Source organism: Cyprinus carpio, chromosome B20, assembly GCF_018340385.1.
Source record: "Cyprinus carpio isolate SPL01 chromosome B20, ASM1834038v1, whole genome shotgun sequence".
Taxonomy (NCBI): domain Eukaryota; kingdom Metazoa; phylum Chordata; class Actinopteri; order Cypriniformes; family Cyprinidae; genus Cyprinus; species Cyprinus carpio.
Genome location: NC_056616.1, coordinates 19,999,555 through 20,022,751, shown reverse-complemented (window position 1 = coordinate 20,022,751; position 23,197 = coordinate 19,999,555). Strand labels below are relative to the sequence as shown.

The window sequence follows — 23,197 nt, the reverse complement described above, 5'->3', positions numbered from 1 at the left end:
TGGTTAAAGAGAAGGTTAGCAACTGCATAACAACCATAGACAGTAAAGATAACAACATGCTTAAAATCAGAGGAGAAAAAACTTCTTACACAATATGAAATTTTTGAAAAATATTTTATTTAACAATTAGCATTGCAAATATACTCTATATTCAATATATAGCATTCAGCTTTGAAGAAGTTATGATTATGAAAACATTTTGTGCTGAAAATAATCTGAGGACTGTTTGGGTTGCACAGCAGTCAGATACACTTTATTTGCGGAATTATAATACTGTTGTGTAATGCCTGTAGTGAGAAGAAACTTAAAAATGTCAGATTTGAATATATGGTTCATGTTATGCCTGGACAGCTGATATAACCTGGTCCCAAGTGGAAATTGAGCAAATCACCTGTCTTACTGCAAAATGAAGCATTCAGAAGTAACATTTATGAAGACCTTTTAAGGAATTCCCCTCTTCTGAGGGTTAAAATGGACTGAATGGTCAAGGTTTGATCTCACAGTAGGCTACTCAGTGCAAAGTCCTTTTAAATCCCTTTGTATTAAAGAAAATATTAGGCATAGACCACCAAGATTCTGAGCTGTTAGATTTGGAGAACATAAAAATGTTCCAAAGAGAGTGGTCCAATGAGAGAAAATAAAAATCCATTGACAAAAAGATAGCTCGGGTGAAATCTTTTCTGCATCTAGCACAAAAAGCTTTGATAGTTTTCTTTGGAAGAGTCACCAGACAATGGGTTACAGAAATTTCCTGATCTATAGCCTGTGGAATGTTTAAAAATGTCCCTCTCTGCACAGCCTGCTTTTTTTGAATTTGTCCTTTTATAGTTACTTTTCCAAATTTGAAGATTAAGTGAAGAAATGTTAAGTTAATTATTAAGTGAATAACACAGTGATGAAATAGGAAATAATAGAAAATATCATGTGTAATATTTATTGTATCCATCTCTAAAAAACCTGAAGGGAAAAACATCTTTCCTCGTTTTAAACTGAAACCACACCAACAGTACACACAGATCCATATTTTCTCATTTGCAAGGTTTGTTTTTTCACTGTATTGTAGGTAAAGATCCACCTCATCCAGTGCTCTTTTTGTTTTACTTTTCGTTTGAGAAAATGCTGTATACGATTCAGTGTATGAGTGAACTGTCTGAATGAATCAAAAACAAATTCAGACCTTTTTGCAAAACCATTTGACCAGTTAGCTCAAGAGTGCTTAATTTCTGAATCTGGCATATGATTGTAAATAGCTGATAGAATGATGATGATTGTGATGATGATAATTGCTGAAATATTCAGGCAAAATGATTCTCGTGTCAGTAAATGGTAATCTCCATTCTCAGTATTTCTCAGTAATGTTTACTGGGGCATATGAGTATTTCAAGGGTCTAGCAACACGCTGCTGACAACCACACAGTATCTTTATACATTAAAATAATTACTATGATGAAGGTTTGTAAGGTCAGATCAAGTAAAGATTGTGTTAGGTTATTGATAATTATGTAAAATATTCTACTTGAGTCCGATCCCAGTTTGACAGTCACTCATTCACTTCTGGGGCAAGAAGTGACATGTATGTGCTATTTTTTTTTTTTAGAAAGATCTTTGCCGTTCTCAGTTGCATTTTAATATAAGCAAACATGGCTGCTCACATACAGTATATGAAAATATATGATTTGCTATTCAAGAATAAATGTAAAAATACTTAACCATATAAAAAAAAATCTCTGTCCATTTTTCTGATAATGGAGAAAAAATATATCCATCTTGTGTTTCCTTATGGCCTGTTATAAATCAAACCTGCATTTAGTTTGTATTATAAACCTTATTCAACACTGAATATGTAGAACTGTTCTTCAAAAAAGTTATGTCCAGATACAAATTTTTACATCTGACATTGTCCTCAGATGGGTCTTACAATCTGTCACCTTCCTCATAGAGCAACATCCCACTGAAGATCGTAAGGGGCTCCACAGAGTGGGCAAGTTTACCTGTGACCAGGTCAATGCAGACAGTATCTCCCTTTTCCAGAGGAAGTATGATGTTGAAGATGACCAGGGAGCCAGGAGTGAGCCGTGCCTCTGCCATGGGTTTCTCAAGACCCTCAGGCTGATAGCCTGCTGAATCTCCGCGGGCAATTCCATAATTGGATTTAGACAAGACTGCCTCGATCTTGACATTCTTGTGACCTGTCAGGACTGCACTGAAGAAGTATCGCCCCTTCACAGGTGCAGTGAACATACCTGTCAAAATAAATTTAGTGAGAGAATTTATGATTATGACAGACCTTAATTCACACACTATATGCTTGTCTTTAACATACACACCTGTCTTTGGATTGTAGGCCTTTCTTTCATTGACAAAGACCTTGTTGAAGACAATAGTCCCTGCACTGGGTTGCGTTCGTGTGAGTGCTGCTGAGAATGACAGTCTTGGGACACTTGCATCCTCTCCAGGAGGTCCTGGTAAGCAGGAAAATAATTATTTTAGAAATGTTTGAATTATTTTTAGAAATATCAGTTTATTAGTAGAACATTTTATTAGTAGTCATAGTAGTAATAGAAAAAACACACTGACCATGTTCACCTCTGAGGCCTAAATAAGAGAAAAATTAGAAAAATATAAGTGACCATATATTTGGCCATATAAAATCCTGTGCTTGTGATTTTGTGAAATATATATATATTTACTTATTTTCTCATCTCATTTATTTACCTGGGGGTCCTATTGGTCCTACTTTCCCTTGTGGTCCTTCTCTGCCTGGGGGTCCTTGAGGCCCAGCTGGTCCTTTGGATCCTTTCTCTCCCTGAGGACCAGGTGGTCCAGGAGGTCCTGAGGATTGGCCCAAATGAAATTGCTTGGTTTTTCAGATTCAAAAACAACTAAAAAATGGATAGTTGAGGTATAATGTGTCCAACTGATTTTAAATTCATTACTCAAATTATAAAATTTGTTTTCGTCTTGACATATGTAACATACCAGTGAAGTCCTCTTCAGTGAAGCTCTGGAACTCCTTGAGAGCATGCAGTATGGAAGAGTTGAGGTTGTTCATTTTGGCATGAATGTTCTCTAAGTCAACATTTTGAATGCTGTTGATGGTCTCACGTTGAGAGATAACTGTGGAGTTTAGGTCATTGACACATGTCCAAAGCCCAGAAACATGTTTGTTCAGGCCATCTTTGATTGTCTGAAGGTCTACTGACAAGGAATCCAGTCTACCACAGACATCCTCCATCTTCGAGAGCCTCTTATCCAGCCCTTCTCGAGAAAGTTTGCATTCTCCCATTTCAATCGTCAAATTGCTATTAAAGCTACTGATGCCATCGAAACGCACTTTACTGTCTACTTTGTGCTTGTTCAAATCATCCTGAATCTGATCTAATTCAGAGTTAATTCTTTCCTTAGACGAGTCCAGATCAAAAATAGAGTTTTCATGCCCCTGTATGGTGTTCCTGAGGCCTTTCAGAGTGTCATTGATGGAGCTGAACGTTTGGATTACCCCTGTGAGCTCACCCTGAATGGACTGGAGGTCTTTGCCAAGCTTGCGAGTTATGGTATTTTGATTATCCATGTTCCTCTGATGGTTAGCCATGCTGATAACGCATTGGCCTGTGCATTTCTCAACCTCTTCTTTCAGTTTGCCCACTTCCTCCTGGAGGTTTGAGCATACCAGCGAGCAAGCATACTCATCTGAATCTACTTTTCTGCGTAAATCTAAAAGTTCTCCCTGGAACGTGTTAAAAGTATGGCTGGTTATGTTTCTTATTGCACTAAGTTCTTCCTTTATCGTATTGCATATGTCACAATCACGTAACATATTCTCCACATCGGTGGCGACTTGGTTAAAGTGCTCGCCGTTATGTCCTGTCAGATCTTTAATTTTTTGAACGTCTTGGCTGAGATCTATAATACGGTCAAATAAGGAGTCACCAGACACACTTAAATCCTTTAGTTTGGTGTCAAACTTCTTAATGTCCTCCTCATTGGCAACAACCTTCCATTCCAGGCTTTTCACAGTATCTGCTGTCTCACTCCCTTTTGAAACGCACGTCTCTGTGCACAAATTAATCGCTGACTTGAGCCCGCTGTCGAGATCAGTTGTTTTGTTACCTATCCTTTCCAGATCATTTTTGTGGTCATTAATGAAATGCTTCAAGTCTTGGACATCAATCTCCATGGTAGATATTCTATAACCATGATCATCGTTTCGACTGAGGACAGACTTCTTTATCTGGCTGATCTCTCGGTTGACAAACTCCTTCATACTTGTCTCAGTATGGGAGCATTTTTGCTCAGTTTTTCGAACAGTCCCATTCAGTCTTCTCTCCAGTTCTCTAAGACGGCTGTTTAGTTTTTCATCAAGCGCTTTTCCCCGACCGCCATTGCCATTGCCTGATCCTCTCAACTCTTTCTCAAGACGTCCTCTAAGGATATCATATGTCTCTGCAGTCGAACTGACCTTCCTCTCAATGGCACCAAGCCTCCTGTCCAGATCGCTCAGGGAATCACAGCAACTCTGATAGTGTGATTGTTCCTTCTTGAGCAAATCTACAGTTTGTTGGTGGTGCTGCTCCATCACACTGATGTGCTTCTCCAGAGCTCGGATCCTCTCTCTGTCTTCCTGCTGTTGCTTTTTAATGCTCTCCACTCCAGTTTGGCATGACGAGCAAGACAGTGTCACCCGCCTTTCCAGCTCCCTGAGAATCTCCTCTTTAAGTGTGCCATATCGACTGTCCAACTCATTTCCGATTCCATTGCCGCCCACAAGGTGGTTGTTGATGCTGGTGAGGGTTCTATCATGGACCTGTGTCATGTTGTCCAGCATGTCAAGCTTGGTCTGGATGCTGTGAATGGTCTCCCTCATCCCTGGCTGGGCTGCATCAGCCAGATTGTTGCCACCACTGATCCCTTCCTGTAATTTCGTATTCATGTCGTATAAGGTTGACTGGAGATTTTGAATTTGTTCTTCAAGTTGTCTAATCTTTTCGCTGTCACTTCTCCCTATTGAGGAACATTGATCGCACAACTAATTAACACTGAAGTTATTTGACATTTACTAATTAAAACTGAGATCAGCACCAGAGTATGAACACATCTATTTTAAGAATTTAGATAAGTCCAAACTTTTTACTGGAAGCATTTCTACAAATAGACATATGAAGCTATTTTTTTTAAAGAAGACAAAAAATAATAATGATACAAAAATTTACAACAGAATACTGCAGAATTGAAAATATTATATGATGTATATTGTACATGCTGTATATTGTACATGCTAACACTGAATAAACATGTAAAAAAAAAAAATATTATATGAAATGATCAGCTCAACTTGACTCACTTTACGAGTTCTAGGGTTCTGTAACGCCATACCTTCTTCACCAGTAGTTCTGCCCCTGCCATCACTGCAGTCCTCTCCTGAGTACCCATAACAGCACTTCCATTCCATCTCTGTGACCATTTTATAGGCAACCTTGTACCGTGGTTTTCTATAGGTCCGATACCTGTGGTGTGAGATATTTCATCATATACAGTTTTAGCAGAAACTTTGAATATGATCTCTATGTGTAGTATTTTTGCTGTAAAAATTAAGCTTTTACATATGTGTACTTCTGTGACATTTATGACACTTGCCACTTAAAGTTGTCAAGTTTAATTTATTCATCTTTCAAGACTTTAACCTCAGTCTCTAATGGCACTTCTCAAGTAGGCAGATAGAAAATATTCCTTTTCCATTCATATCCTTGGCTACGTATCACTTTTCGAAAGGCCACAACGGTAAAATAAAGGCCTGTTCTTCTTTTTCTTTGAGCTGTTGTTTCTGGGAATCCTTTTGTTATTTTATTCAGTCGAACCTTTCAATACATCATTAAAATCTTCTAAAGTGTTTGCTTTGCTCTGGCAAGTCTCTTGTGTGTCTACTGAACTTTCAAGTGCAGTTGTTCTATTATTAGAACATTGTTTATACTCTATTCATACTAGTGATGTGACTTCTGTATTTTATAGGGGACTAGTATGGCTTTCTTTGAAGTTCTTGGATAAAACCGAGGTTTATTGAGACCTAAGAAAAAGGTCAGCGTCATCTTGGACTTATGACTGAATGTGTTCTCTAAAAAAATAGGAAAATAACAATATAACATGAACTTTCTGGTACATTAGCAGTTTCATCTGAGACAGATTTATGTCTCGACTCTCCCATCTCATTCCATGCATAGTTCTGGTGGACATGCATCCAGTTGAGTGAGGGACACGTTCCAAACCTTTCCCGCTTGACACTGTCATAACAGTAAGTGGTAACCAAGATTAAATGAAATGCAATTTGGCTGGGTTTTTTCTCATGAATACTTACAAAACCACATGGGAACACTGGCCCCAAGCACAACGCTGGTATTCAGGTTTCACATACGTCTCCACTCCATCTTCCATTACACAGCTTACAGCCTTTGTTACTACGTAGGCACACCAGTTCCTGTTTGTGTACAAAGCATAGGCAAATTATACTTATTAAGGCTTCAATTCAAATGGTTGAGGACTGCCATCTTCATTTTAGACAGAGCTAAATTAAAAATGTACCCTGTAATTAAAGTACAAATAATTGCCCTTCAAATCCAAAACTTTCTTCTAGTGACACCCACAAAACCAGATCTTTCCTCCAATGACACCCACAAAGCATCACAAAAGTTAACAAGGTCATGGCAGCATTAGGCTTCTTTTCTGTCAGAGCATGTGCATTCTTCCATCAATATGGACGGAATACTAAAATAATCGGAGAGAGTTTCTTTTTAGTCAATCAACAAAATACAGCGCCACCAGTGTAGTCTAGTTCCCGAACTAATGATTCTAATGATCAGGTCTTTGTAGTGAATGAAACATACACATAAATGTGATTAGGTTAGGCTTTGATGGACTTAGTCTAATCAATAGTCTATGAATAATTTTAATGATCCTGTGAATTCAGTGTCTTGGAACTCTGCAATTGCTGTTTGGCCACTTATGACATGCATTTGAACTTGCAACTTATGCAACCTTCTTCCCAAAATTGTAATAAGAATCACAATTTTTATTTAATCGAGCGCCGCATTAGTTCAGTCAGGCCATGGAGGCAAAGGCTGCGACCAGCTGATGCGGTCAGCTGTCAAATTGCTCCAATCACTACCATTCTCCTATTAGACACGGGACACACAAAGGCACCACTACTCCTCAATTATGCTCAACAAATAGCTCACAACCCTCCCTCCCTTCCACATTATAAGCATGAGCATATTACCGTGCACCTTCTGGTTGTCGTCTTCTTTGTTTCAGATCACCAAGGCTTTCAAGTCCCAGTTGGCATGGAGCTCACTGCTGAGAGACACTCATCCTCATAACCAAGCAACAGGATAGACGTCCCACTGCCACATTTACACGATTACCACTGTTCGCTTTTAAAGATATTATTAAGTGTCTTAATTGTCATGTATTTCCAAGCTGATGGTTCCAGGGGGTTAATGTTTAAGCTCTTGTATGTTCAATTAATTTGGGAGCAAGAACCCCCATAAGGAACCATACTACCAAAGATATATTGTGTTCAATAAACACATGTAACTTGCCAAAGTGGTCCTGTCTGAAATTGTGATAAAATAACGTGATGTGGAGGAGAAGAATTGTTGAATAAAGTCGTCATTTTTGTTTTCTTTGGCCACAAAATATGTCTCGTAGCTTCATAAAATTGCGGTTGAACCACTGATGTCACATGGACTATTTTAACGATGTCCTTATGTTTCTGGGAACATTTCAGTTATATTGCTGTCTATGCAGGGTTAGAAAGCTCTTGTATTTAATTCAAAATATCTTAAGGGTTTGGAACGACATGAGGTTGAGTAATTAATGACTTTTATGATCCCTTTAACAATTTTTCATGACTACCATAAAGTTTAGCATTAAATATAAGAGTTTTTTTTTTTTTCAGACAATTGTTTGTCACATGGGTTAATTTGATGTTTATATCTAAAATGTCCGCCCATCCTGTAAGTGAATGAGGGGAGGGATATCCCCATCCTGCTCAGCGATATACATCTACTCTTGGCACACAATAGACTTAAGTACATTCATATAAAATTGGATAGTAAAAATAAAATAATAATCATAAAGATCCTTTTTTTTTTTCAAGTGGAATTCTAGTGTGTCTTCATATTAGAAAGTTTAGTGAGTTTATTATTATTATTTATTTCTCTCTCTCTCTTGCTATCTATCTGTCCGTTTTTATTGTTGTTGTTGTTTGTTTTGTTACCTTCTATTATGTCTGCTGTCATTTTTTTCCTTCTGTTGTCTTCTATCATATTTTTCAAAAAAGAAAAAAAAAGAAAGTTTAGTGAGACCTTGGAGTGCTGTATGATTTAAAAACTCATTTTCTGATTAAAGTGATAAATGATGCAGTTTTCTCAGGGAGCTTGTTTAGATGGGATCAAAACCAGGCTGAAATCCAATGCTTCTGGTTCATCACAATAACTCATTGAGCCTGGTTAATCATTCGTTATCATGAGCACTGCTGAGAAAGGAATGTCTGGATGCATCAGCTACAAGTGCTCTCACACATACAAACAAATGGGGCCCCAACACTGAGAGTACACAAGTTCAACACGGACATCTTCACCACAGACAACCATGCTTTTCAAATTCTACACCCACTCTAATCTTTGATTAGTCAAGGTGCATCTATTTTTATCTGCCTAAATGTTGATTAAAGTCTTACTTTTGATCATCATTATGAATAAAACATGTTGTGTTGGTTTGTAAAATAATGTGGAATATGTATGAGTGCACATTGGGATTAAGGATGTGATGAAAGAGAGCTAAACTTCAATAGTGCAAAGTTCTGGATGGATTCATGAAAAACAAAATGTGCATAGAAGCATTAAATAGGACATATAAATTGTGGTTTGGAGTATACAACTAAAAGTGTGATGGTTAATAGAACACTGAGCCATTGTTTCAGCTTTATTCTGTGGGGAAGGTAAAAAAAATGAAGGACAAAGGACTGGGTCTATGTATACCAATGGGAAAAAAGGAAATAGTGGTTCTCGGCTTTATCAAATTTGAGAGAGGAAAAGTAAACAAAAACCTTGGAGTCACAATGGCCTCTTTGTCTCATATGCACACAAATCCATTTTGATTTTGTACAAGATTACTCTTAAGAATGGGTTCCAGTGTCCAGCATTCTTGTAGCATTTTGTTCTTGGTTTAATTAACACACAATGTTTTTTTAAGGATTGGATCAGTATTTTTTAACCCTTTCTGTAAACACTTCCAATCATCTAATTATTTTTTACAACACACACTGCAACTGTCAGCACTTCACTGCTTAGTCATATAAACAAGAAGACTAGACGCAAGTGTCAAGCCTGTGCCACTCCAACTCAAGAACATCCAGCTTAAGGCGGCTGAATATAAACACTTTCCCTTGACAGGATAAAAGCCACAGAACCCAATTTGGCAAGGAATGAAGCATCACTTCAGCATCTCAAGCAGAAACAGAACTTGGACAGGAATAATAGTGTATACAGAGTACACAGCAACAGTAAGGCAACGTATTGCTATGCTTAAAAGAGAAACCGTGGGTAGGTCATCCGGGTAATTGAGTTAGCCATACAAACAAAGCTCAAATATATCTAAGTAAGCTGTCTTAAGGCAGATTAGTAGAAGGTTTTCTTGGTGTTTTAGGCCAACAGAGAAAATACGTGCAATCTAAAGTCTACAGGCCACATCTGAAGATTTGTTCTCACGGTTTTCTTCCACTAGCCTTATTTGCAGACTTTTTCACATCGAATGAAGCAACACATCATTAACCCTTTAAAAGCCTATATATGATAAAAGCCATATATGATGCATCATAAAGCCATATATGTGACCCTGGAGCACAAAACCAGTCATAAGTGGCACAGGTATAATTGTAGTAATAGCCAACAATACCTTGTATGGGTCAAAATTATAAATTTTTCTTTTAATCCAAAAATCATTATGATATTGACTAAAGATCATGTTTCATGAAGATATTTAGTAAATTTCCTGCCATAAATATATCAAAACTTAATTTTGATTAGTAATATGCATTGATAAGGACTTCATTTGGACAACTTTAAAGGCAATTTTCTCAATGTTTAGATTTTTTTTTAACCCCTCAGATTTTCAAATAGTTGTATGTCAGCCAATTATTGTCCTATCCTAACAAACCATCCATCAATGGAAAGCTAATTTATTATAGGTGATGTATATATCTAATTTTTTTAAAAATTGACCCTTATGACTGGTTTTGTGGTCCAGAGTCACATATGTGTATCATAATACCATATATGATACACAATTTCTAAGGCCTCTAAATTATCAACATGTTCAGAACTGTGTACACAATCTACTATTTGCCATCTGTCATCTGACTGATATTTTATACTTTTCATCTTTACAGACTTTTATATTGTTAATAATATTGCAAGATAGACACTTACTGGACTGAAGCAACTTAGGTTTACTTGATTATCCATACATACTTTTTAAGAAAAATAAATAAAATATAAATATGATACAAAAGGCATTTAAGTAACTGTTCCATTTAAAAAACAATATAGATTTCTCACTATTATTTGATATGGAAGGCTTAACAGGGTTAGTGTGCAATACCACAGGAATATATATCCAAATATATATCCAAAATCAAATACAAAATATCTCCACACAAAGATATTAGCATCGGCTTGGTCAGTGTCCCTGCATTGCTTCCGTATCATATTTAATTGTTATATCCAATATCACAAATGTTTGCAATTATGGTTTAGATGTAAGAAAGTCTGTATTTCCTATTTGAAATCTAAATGATTTAGATAAAAGCTGAGCTCAGCAAACTGTTTGCAAGATGCTTACACATACTCCCGACAAGCAAACATAGTGCGCACGTTTGCTGAGAACACTTACATACATGTATACACTATACACTTTACATCAAAGATGAAACTAACAAAGTTTCTGGAACATCATAAGTTTTGTCATAGCAGGAACTACTTGTTTATGATTCCAGGCAATGCATCACAGTGAAAGATAAGCATTTGGAGCAACAAATTTGTTAAAAGGTAAGTTATGACGTTGCTATATATATTAAACAATTTATTTTAAGATATTTAAATGCATGTCATATTTCGGACTTTGTTTTATACAGAAAAGTCTGTTAGTAAAATTAATGTTAAGGAGTACAGTTAATGTCTCTTTCAGTCTTCTCACATCTGTTTTGGAGAAATAGCTTCGCAAAATGTCAGCAAAAAAAGATACATTTTACTGGCAACTAGCAACTTTTTTATTGTTGGATATGAAAGCATCCAAAGCATATCAGCTGTTTATAAGGCATAATCTGGACTGCAAGTCACAGTACAACTCAGTCAAAAAGTAGATGAGCAGCTGATGTCATTCAAGATGTTGAACAGACAGGAAACACAGGGCACACTGTGAAGGAGGATTTCGGCTACCACAAGTTGTCTAATATTTCACACATCTGTAAAAACAAAGCAGAGTTCAAACAGTGGTGCCAGCAGGGGCCAACACATTCTTTCACAAACTAGTGCAGTGCAGAGCCTCTTTACTCCACCGGGCTGTGCTAGTGCCAGGATAAGAGCACTTAAGGTCTTCACCATTTGGCCTCCGTCCCATTGCACATGCATTGACGTCTGCTCAGTAAAGCCAAAAAAGGGCAGACCTGTCCAACAGTAGCTCACACACCCAGAGGCTGCAATTTCATACTAGATTCAGTTACTAGAAACTAATAAACTCAGTACAGTATGACTTTATATTTGCAACATCAGACAGGTGTGACACACGCCACATGATCTTAAAAACTCAGCTTGAATGTTTGTAAGCAAGGGTACATGGCTCAGTAAAGTGCTGTGACAGTTGACCATATATGATAAGTAAGTAATCTTCAACACCATTAAAATGCTTCATCCTCGACTACCAATATTTCACACTTTTTTAGGAATCTTTTAAATAAAAATAAGTGCCACAAAGTTAGTAGGTCTCTACAGAAAAGCCCCAAGAACAGCCCTAGATATAACTCTGATCATTTAGATCACAAAACAAAATAAATATAATGGTATAAATAATTAAGAATGAAAATTAGCCTACAGATTTTAGTAATTTTTCAATGTATTATTTTATTACTGATAATGTCAAAAATGATTAAATGATCAACTCTGAGGTGTGTTGCTAAAATGAAAACTTACCTGTGTCTGCTGGTTACCTTAGATCCACTCTGTGCAGCTGATACAGATTGACTCTCATCCACATGTTGAGTGTTTCGTGACGCGTACGTTCCTGCTCCCCAAATATCTCCAGGCAAAATCAGCGCCAATAGAGTAAATAAGTAAACAACATATAGTGCCATAACTTCCCAGTAAAAACAGATTAAATAATAATAATAATAAAACAAAGATCGTTAAATCCAACAGCTTCAGCTTAGAAAATGCGCCTTGTGCGCATCGAGTGCAGTCTGACAGCCCTGATAACTCTCCACTGATGTACTTCATAAAGTTCTGTGTAAGTGCTGTCTAAGTTTATGCACCTTTGTCATCATTTTGCAAAGTGTCCATTAATCTTCAAAGATGCCGTCAGTTCACCCATGACACACGGTCCGCAGTCAAACACTAATGAGAAGTGTCCGTGTTTTTTTTTTTCATCGCCTGCGCAGTCATAATTTGAAAACTGCCTTGAAATGATGCGGATCCAAAACTCCTGCCCCCACCTCTCTCTCTGTCTCTCTCTCTCTCTCTCTCTCCATGCTCTGCTTTTAATTTTAGGTCCCTCCTGGATTTTTACTCTTGAGTATCAATTCGTAGTAAAAAAAAAAAAAAAATGCTATAAATATTACACAGTTTTTGTAACCATACTTTAATCTATGACATAATCAAGAATGTACAGTATGCAGACACAATGAAAAGCATGTATTTGTTTAAAATTTATTTTGTCACAAGTGTTTTATCTGTGGCCTTCAGGCACTGAAATTTGACCCTTATTCGGGGGGGAAAGGGTCATATTTCACCTTTCATTATTCTGCAGTGTTATTTGTTATTTAATTTATTTACTAGTAAATGTAATATTTATACAAGGTTTTTTTCCCAAACGTTTTAATGCCTAAGACCCCCCAATATGATGATCTAAAAATCATATATCAAAATATAAAATAGACTAAAATATACAGAAAGCTATAAAAATATATTTATTTATTTATTTATTTATTTATTTATTTATTTATTTTTCTGCCCCTGTTCTGAAATCCCTCTGAAATACACAAAAGGAAAAGCTGTCTCTGATCTGGTCTATGGACTTCACTGGACAGTTTTCTCAGATCTCAAGGTTGCTGAGATAGCATCACATATAACTGCTGTGATTTCAAAGCAATGCCGAAGGGAGGATCCAGGCTGCTAAGAGACATGACCTAACCTAACCTAACCTAACCTAACCTAACCTACCATAACCATCAAAGACAGATTCGGTCTACTGGACCAGAATAACAGCCTCAGCTAATTTTCATCTTTAGCATCAGTCCAAGTCAGGATTCGTCTGGAGAGTCACGCTAGACGTCAGCGTTGAGGACTATGACCACTTGTAGGTGTTTCAGTTATGACAGTGTGTGAGGTCTTTCTTCTTGGCCAGACATGAGGAAAAAGTGTGTGAATGCATGCGTGGTGTGTTTTTTTTTTTAACTCATTTTATTTTTACCAAACTCTGTTGGATCAGATAGATTTAAATCTCCCTTTATCCATGTCTGTCTACCGAAAACTTTTTCTAAATAATTTTATTTGGCCATTCAATATTCATAAATCTGCAATTTGCCTTTAAACTTGTTTTAGCCAACGCTGGATCTTTCCCGACTAACATTTTGATCCTGAAAGCACTGTTAAGTCCCTGGACTTTGTACAACAAATTAAAATTCCTGAGGGGACAGTTTATTTGCAATTAGTGAACAAAAGATGTGGTATACAATAAGTGACAAACTGGGGGTGTTGTGGTAGACACATTCTTCTCAGGGATTCACAGATATTTCTGAGAAATTCTAAAGACATGGGTTATGGTATGGTAAATTTAGAGACTTTAATGTTAAAGGGATAGTCCATACAAAAATTAAAAATGTACTCCCCCTCATATTAATCCCATAGTCCCATAGACTCCTCATGTTAAAATGACCAACTTTACAGCAGAAAAAAATGTGTTTACAGTGTGGTACAAAAAGTGGTTTTGGTCTATATAGCTAATTTTGGCCTTCATGACAACTGTGAGGGGGGTGATTTTTTTTATAACTCATCCGTTTAAATTATATTAAGCCTTAAAGTTCTTCATAATTAAGGGTGTGGCCACTTGAGCGACAGGTAGATTGCCGCTGCTGTCACCGCCATCACGCTAGGTGGGCGTGTTTTCAGCAACCAGTTCCCACCTCTTTGCCCATTTTCGATTATCCATGAGTGACGTGCGTTGACACGCTGCCAAGATGGCGACGGCCCGCTGTGCCCAATTTAAGCTTTAAAAACAAATCTACGGGTGACGTTACAGACACTACGTCCATGTTTTTATACAGTCTATGGTCCAGAACTGTTTGGTTACCAACATTCTTCAAAATGTCTTTTTTTTTGTTCCACAGAAGAAAGAAATATTTGACCCTGGACCACAAAACTGTGGCTGCAGCTGTGGCCTAATGGTTAGAGAATTGGACTTGTAACCAGAAGGTCGCAGGTCGAGTCTCGGTGCTGGCAGGAGTTGTAGGTGGTGGGGAGTGAATGAACAGCACTCTCTTCCACCCTCAATACCCATGGTTGAAGTGCCCTTGAGCAAGGCACTGAACCCCCAGTTGCTCCCCAGGTGCTGGATATAGCTGCCCAACTGCTCCAGGTGTGTGTTCATGGTGTGTTCACTTCTCACTGCTGTGTGTGTGCACTTGGATGGGTTAAAAGCAGAGCACCAATTTCGAGCATGGGTTACCATACTTGACAAATGTCACGACTTTCACTTTCAAAACCAGTCATAAGGGTAAATTTTTTGAAATTGAGATTTATACATCGTATGAAAGCTGAATAAATAAGCTTTCCATTGATGTATGGCTTGTTAGTATAGGGCAATGTTTGACTGAGATACAACTATTTGAACATCTGAATTTATCTGAGGGTGCAAAAAAATCTAAATATCGAGAAAAACACCTTTAAAAGTTGTCCTAATTACGTTCTTAGCAATGTATATTTCTAACCAAAAATTAAGTTTTGATATATTTACAGTAGAAAATTTACAAAATATCTCCATGGAACATGAAGTTTATTTAATATCCTAATGATTTTTGGCATAAAAGAAAAACTGATCATTTTTGAAACCAACCATGTAATCTTTCCTTCCTGTCAGCTGTGAATTGGAGATTGCAAATGAGTGAACTCATGAATCCGATCAGTTCAATTCATGAACAAACATCTAACTCAAAAGAATGTGCAAAAGATGGCACAACATATGGGAAAATAAATTGACACAATTTTATTTTTGGCATTTCACTATCCCTTAAAATGTACTTTCACAAACTCATTAATCAAACGGGTGCAAATTCTACACAGCAGACTCTTTTCCCTGCATCTGCTTTTTCTGAAGTTCAAGTGTGTTTACATTCTTTTTGTCTTGACCTGCAATCCTAACACCAGTGGGTCATGGTTTTTTGTTTGGTTTAGTTGTGTGTGTTCCCTGTATGTTGTTATTTTTCACTCAAAACCCCATGTTTGTGGCTGGTTAATAGGAGTCATCGAGAGGCATTAAACCCCAGTGCACTGCTCTGTGTTCTTCCTCCAGCCTACTGCTTGAGTCCCAACACACATTCTAAAAGTTAACATACTGTAAATACATTCATTCAATCAAGCTCAATGACAGCTTTACTCCCACAAAAACACAGTCCCATTAAAAAAAGTCTCTGGGATTTGTTTCGTTGCTTCTAAGATTAGCACTATGTCACTGTGTCTGTCTTTAACTTGGATTTTCAGTCATGACATTGCTTTGTGCCTCCTCAGACACAGGATAATCCTTAACTCATGATTTAAGTGGGTAAGTAGCCTTAAGTGTTTCTTAAACACATGTAATGTATGGTACTTCTGTTTTCAGTAATGACTTTCATGGCTGACAGTGAAACATCTACATCATTCTGCGGCAGCAGCACCACAGATATGCGTCATGGTACTCTTGTGAATGCGCAGCGAAGAGTAAGAATGAAGTGGTTACTTTTGTTTTCTTTGTGCACAAAAAGTATTCTCATAGCTTCATAACATAACAACTGATGTCACATGGACTATTTTATCTACCTTTCTGGGCCTTGAACGTGTCAGTTGTGGTGCTGTCTATGCAAGGTCAAAAAGCTCTCGGATTTCATCAAAAATATCTTAATTTGTGTTCCGAAGATGAATGAAGGTCTTACGGGTTTGGAACGACATGAGGGTGAGTAATTAATGACAGAATTTTCCTTTAAGATTTCTGGAAAAACATAATGGTGGTAATACTCATCTCCGCAGCATTGCTGCTATGGGAAAAAAAAAACGGCCACCTGTAACATATGCGTGCTGTATCCAACCACACGCATGCACCAGGATCACGTTAACCTGTTTAATTGCCAGTTACATACACTGCATGGTTTACATGTGAAGGCTTAATAGAAAACCACTGTGAGAAAAACAACTCCTTTCATTTATGAGAATGCTACATTGCTTTTAACGTTTACCATCTGCACTCAGGAGCAGTCAGGCAGTTAGTGGTCACAAATGTTGGTTGTTGCTTTTGTTCTCATGTGGGAAAAGCAAACCTTGACTATGTTTTTGCATACAGTTTGCTATTAATTTTGGAAATGCAAAGCAAAACATTTTCACAATATTTCGTGGCATACGCTTATGACCTTCTAATGATCCTGTGAGAATAAATACACATTACAACCGTTGATTCTGGAAGTAAATAAAAATTAAAAGCATATTGTGAAGATCTTGATAGCCGATAAACCCAAAAGGGTTCTGTTTGGGGTGTTTCATTGTATTTTTCCACAATGTGTTTTAGCGGGGTCAAACTTACCTCCGACACGAGAATTTCACATTTTAATTTGTGGTAAAATATAAGGATAAAGTTATAATAATATCTGCCTGATTAGGTCAGAGGAACACATTAGAAGAATCTGAAAGGAAGAAAAAAAAATTCAGTTTCAAAATTACCATGAATATTTTTACACATACATCATGTGGTCTTAATAGAACATGAGAGTGAAATATTTAAAGATTATGATTAATTGTAAATGCCAGAATGATGTAGCTTTGATCAGACCCTTTTCCTTTGACATGGCACAGAGGTGAAAGACTCAAGGGGGATCAAGCCTGGGAAAGGGTTTGGTGCCTCGCAGTGCTCCTGCTGTGTCTTTAAACCAACCAGAGCAGCGGTGCTCCACTGGTGTTCATTGTGTTCTCAATGAACCGTGGAGGGCTGGGGGTTTAATGGTGGTATGAGTTAAGAAAGTAAAGGGATGAGGAAAGAAAGCCCTCCTTTGTGCAAGTGGATGAGGGGAGAAACCATCCACGACCTTCTACTTCCACCCACCCCCACTCCCAACACCAGCTCTTGCTTTACTATCGTTTTGGACTAGCACAACCAACCACAAGGTAAATGAAGGAACAAGCACTAAAACCCCACAGAAGCCAAACATCCCTTATCAAAAAGTAGTATACTTCAAGTTTATATAATTAAGTATACTTAAGTAAAGTTCAAGTATATTTTTAAGTATACTTTATGTAGTAAGTATACAAATATCAGTGCACTAGTAGTATACTTGTAAGTGTACTATTTCAATACTCCTTGGGACTAAATTGGCCCACTTTCTAGTATATAAAATTATACTTTTAAGTATTCTTTAAGTATAACAGTAGCAAACTTTGAGTACACAACACTTTTGAGTATGTTTGTAGTTTGTACTGCAATTATACTAAAAGTGAACTTATAGGTATACTGATAGTTTACTAATTAAATACATTGTTCACTTTGAAGTATACTCTCAGCAAACTACTAGTTTAGTAGTTTTACACTGCAAGTATACTCATAAGTTTTCTTTAAATAAACTTTACATCATACTTTAAGTATACTACTATGTCCCTTTCTAGGTTTTAATTTGTATATATTTTGTTATATGAATATCTGAACATACAAACCATCCAGAGAAAGAACAGGGTATCTGCTTGTAAACAAAAACATTTTATTCTAGCTTCATGCATTCTTTTTTTAAACATTTTAATGTGGGTAAGTTTCATAAAAAATAAAGAAATAACATTTTGAACAAAAAGCTGAAAAAAGACTATGAATTGGATTCAGAATGATAATCAAAACATAGATGGAGTCACTTTACTGTAATTATTACCTCTTCACCGGTCATATTATATTCCATTCCGTTACAGTTTTGATGCTGTTTCATGTCAGATGATCGTGTTAGATTACATGTGTTAGTATCTGTTGTTTCTTTTTATAATTCACTTGTGTTTTTTTGGAAACTCCGTACAGAAGATGTGTACTAGCGCCCTCTACCGTATAAGAATGAAAACACGGATTCTAGGACCACAAGTATAGTTCAAATCTATTTAGACTTTTTGTAAGTATAAGTCAAGTATACTTAAATGTAATTTTAAGTATATTTATGAGAAGTACATAAAGCCCATTTCTGAGAAGTACATAAAAAGTAAACTAAAAGCATACTTTCCTATTTTAGTTTAAAAGAAGTACACTAATACCAAACTTGAATAAACTTCTTTTTCGTAAAGGCGTGCATCATTCTTAGGTTAATTTTTAAAGTCATGGATTCAACAAAGCAATATATTTATTAAAAGGAAAATAGTTGATGAATAGCCAACAACCCCATATCAAACACAAATGTAAGGAGAAATTAGTCCCTTAAGACGTTTTTGAGTAAAATCCAGACAAATTCAGCAGATTGTATTAAAATTTGTTATACCACAAGCATAAAGGTATTTTCAAAGCAAAGGGCCTTAAATTAGAAAGACTTGAATGGCCTCCAACTGCAACAGGACACTGCAGTCACAACGACCATGTGATACTTTGTTTTCTTTTTTCCTCCACCTTAAATTAAAAGGTGGGAGTTGGCAGTGCTCCACTGCATGACTGGTATAAAGGCCAGTATTCATAAGCTCACACACACAGAGATTGTCGAGGAGTGTAAACATCCTCAAGAAAATGCATAATACTGGGTGTGAAAGTAAGAAGTGGTCCCCATTTCATTACAAGTAACTGTAGCCTTTGTGTTTCATGACTAGAATGTATTTTGCAATTTTTAAAAAAACTGCCATCTTTTAGAAACTATTTGAGGGTGAGCAAGGTATTCATTTTTAGGTTAAATATCCCTTTAAATGTAATGGATTTTAATTATATCTAATAGAATTTGTGATATAATAAACACTACACAATATTTTGGGGGAATTTGTATTTTATATTTAAGAGTTTCACACTAAATTAAAACTAGTAGTGCACTAGTAGTGTCTGTTCCAAATATTTATTAACATTCAGTGAAGGGAGAGGAGTGTGTGGCGTTCTAGCCTGGATTTATCTTGTCTTATCGGCCTAGTTGGGCATTCTACCAAGGAATGGCACATCCAGCCTTGCAAACTGGAGGAGTTGTGTGCACCTTTATTTTTGAAATGTTCCTGACAGCATTCCAGGAACAAATCAATTGTTTGGCTGTAGACTATGGCTAAAATCACTGAAGCTTATGTGGCGTAGTAGCAAACTTGAAGACAGATTTCAGAGTATACTGTATGTTGCACAGTTTATGATTTTACATTTAACATTTAGAAATATTTAACATTATGAACATTATAAAATCAAATGCTGGCTTTGAAAGTTTATTTCCTTTTCGTACTAGCTCAAGTGACCAAACAAACAGTTTACAGCAGGTCACAGGGCTTGTCATGTTCTATATCAAAGTCAGGATGGGGATCTCTCTGGAGAGCAGTGGCAGTGGGAAACAGGTAAGAATGTGGACCAGGAGACTTCCTGCATATCAGCAGATAACCAGAGCCCTGCATGATCTGTCTCTTTCCAACCTGAGAGCTATTTACAGCTGGCCTTTCCTGTAAGTAAGCTGAAAGCTTTAAAGGGATACTCCACCCCAAAATGACGACGACTTTCATACCTTTTATGGACCTTGACACTGTTATTTACTTGGCAGTCTATGGGATAGTCACAGGTCTTCCGGTTTTCATCCAAAATATCTTTGTGTTCCGAAGACGAACAAAGCTTTTACTGGTTAGGAACGACATGAGGGTAAGTGATTAATGACAAATTTTTCATCTTGGGGTGGAGTATCCCTTTAAGAGCACCTCTGATGAAAGCAAAGGCATCTTCCTCTCATCTTTTTCCTTAGTTATTGTCCATAGGTTTCTAGATAATTGTCTGAAACACTTTTTTTTTTTTTTTTTTTATAAATGCACTGCATTGGCAGGGTAGAACTCATTCTGCGTTCAACTATAATCGAGCAATTATACCTGCCACTTAGGTGTTTGTATGGTAAGAAATTTTCAAACCAAGCAATATTTTGATGCTACCACAGTTTTTCATCCTAGAAATGACTCTGCACATTAAGTTTGTAATAGAAAGTGTTAAACATTGACCTCAGTTTTAAATGCATAAATTTGAGATTTGTTGTTTGTGACTCAGATATTAGTAATACTGTTTACCTTTTTATCACCAAATTCTGCTACTGTCACAGTGGAGACAGTTAAGACTGGTTAAGACTGGTGACTGATTTACTTACCTCTCCTATTCTAGCAAAGCCAAAAATGTTCTTTGAAAAATAAATAATAGAAGTTGGTCTGATTTTTCAGGTCAGACAAACACTGCAGTCCACACAAAAAATAAATCTGTTATACTTTTCTCAATTACTAAGAGGCTCATATGTTCTCACTCCCATCACACCAATCACTGTGACGAATTTCAGATTAAGAACCAAGACAGTGTCATATAACACCCTCCATTTTGTAGCATTTGAAGCACTGGTGCTCAGCAAACATATAAATTTGGATTTTTAGCTGGCAGGAGTTAGATTTGGAACTAAAACATTTCAAACCACAATATGTTTAATGTGACTGCTTTCCCAAATGTTATACTAGGCAAAAATGACAGATTTGGGTTATAATTTTTTTGGTTATAAAACAAACCGCTAAAATTCTGCACTTAAATAGGTGATTTTATTTCTGCGAAAGTTGTTTTCAACCTTATTGTCTGTCACTGTAGTTTTTTTTTTTAATGCAAATGTTTATTAAATATATGTGTAATCATATGTAATGGTTTTAAGCACATTTTCCTCCCACTCAGTTTGAACCAAAAGTTTTAATTCCGCAGTGCATTTTAAGCCAAGCTGCTCACCTTTGTTGGTTTTGGCACTCGCTGGCCGCGTATACAGTCTTATTGCTTTGGCTTCTGTTTGAGAGCACCCACTCTGTTTTGTTTGCTTTTAAATCCTCAGCGGTGGAAGTAGCTAACTGTAAAGCTTTATAAATGTCTATCAAATGAATGCCTCACCTCTTCTGATACTTTCTTTGCAAGCGTACTCCGGCTGCTTTTGTAGTGAGAGTTAACCACATTAGATAACCCTGACATGTGTCCCTTTGGGTAGCATCAAGGCAGTGGGGTTAATTCTATAAGGCACGCTTCCAGATTCATTGCTCTTCCCCAAACCTCATGACTTTCCCTATAGAGTCTAACTAGCAGTAAGCTGCATTTCCCCAATCTTTTGTAAGTGTCATGCTTCAGATGATTTATAGGTTCCCTGCATCTCTTGTAGGTCCCTGAGGGCTGATGTAAATTGATGACTTGTGCATGGAATGCTGTAGTGTACCACTGGCTGTCCTTCCTCTACTTTTATCATAAAATGGAGCTAGGCTTAAAACATTACTGGAGTGATGAACTGGCTGTGATTTATTGTAAAGGAAAAGATCAAAGACATTATCTTGGCTGGAGTAGTTTTATGGAAGTTGGAGTGGTGAAATCTGGCAAAGGAGTCAGGAACTAAATCAGTACTCTTAGGAGTTAGGCCTCTTTTTTTATAAATGACCAGAACTAATTGACTATAATCAGTTGAGCTTGTTACTATCTGCCTTTTTTACTGCACAATATGTGGGCGAATGGAGGACAGAGGTTAAAGTATTATCAAAGCCTCGTGCCATGTTGAATGTAATGTGCTGTCAAGAGTGCGATCCTATTCCTTTGCTCCATGTAAACATTTGCATCTCATTTCTTGATGGACTCTTTTGGCAGTATGCATATGTTTTGCTTATAACCTTTGTGTATTTTATTGCTGATTAAAGACCAATTACTTCTGTCTAACAGCCCTGACATTTTTTTTTTTATTATTCTGCACCAACAGCCTTGCGGACAGACATCCTACATTAATAATGTAAAGGAGCACAGATTTTATTTGGAGGAAAGTATTATTGTTGGAATAGAGTTTTAAAGTTACTAGTTTCTCCTAAAAATGAAATACAGAATCCATTCCATTTGTTTTTACAAGACTGAAGGTTTGTTTAATTCTTATGTCTAACAAAACTGCAAACTTTTGCATGCTGGTGTCTTCTTATTTGATAAATATTTAAGATTTTATATTTAAATATCTGTCATACAGATCCAAATACTCAGACATGCAGTATGGTTGACCAGTTTTAAAACATTGTATATCTACAGTAATTTTTTTTTTTTATTAAATTTATATTTTTTATTCAGAAAAGGATGCATTAAATACATCAAAAAACACAGTAGAAACTGTTACAAAAAAACAAACATTTTAAATAAATTGGGTTCTTTTGAACTTTTCATTCATCAAACAATTCTGAAAAACAAATAATGTTTACCACAAAAATATTAGGAAAACTGTTTGAACGCTGATGAGAAAAAAAAAACATTAAATGTTTCTTGAGCTACAAATCCGCATATTAGAATGATTTCTGAAGGATCATGAGACACAGAAGACTGAAGTAAATGCTGCTGAAAATTAAGCTTTGACATGACAGTGATACATTACCTTTTAAACTATATTAAAGGTGCTGTAAGCTTTTGACTCTACTAAAAATCTTGAATCTTGAAAAAAATCTTATTTAAAATTGTAATAATATTTCACAATATTACAGTATTTTAATAA

The 23,197-nt window shown here is 36.5% G+C and overlaps 1 protein-coding gene across 1 annotated transcript; it reads right to left on the bottom strand.

Annotated features, from left to right (window-relative positions):
* Positions 1-98: 98 nt before the first annotated feature.
* LOC109053386 (EMILIN-1-like) lies at positions 99-12,733 on the bottom strand. The gene is made up of 8 exons (XM_042746472.1): positions 12,240-12,733; positions 6,350-6,469; positions 5,374-5,504; positions 2,980-5,001; positions 2,716-2,832; positions 2,578-2,595; positions 2,328-2,462; positions 99-2,243 (listed from the first exon to the last, which is right to left on the bottom strand). Exons 1-8 carry the CDS (start codon positions 12,398-12,400, stop codon positions 1,915-1,917), a joined length of 3,033 nt encoding a protein of 1,010 aa, XP_042602406.1. The 5' UTR covers positions 12,401-12,733; the 3' UTR covers positions 99-1,914.
* Between the last annotated feature and the right edge of the window lie 10,464 nt (positions 12,734-23,197).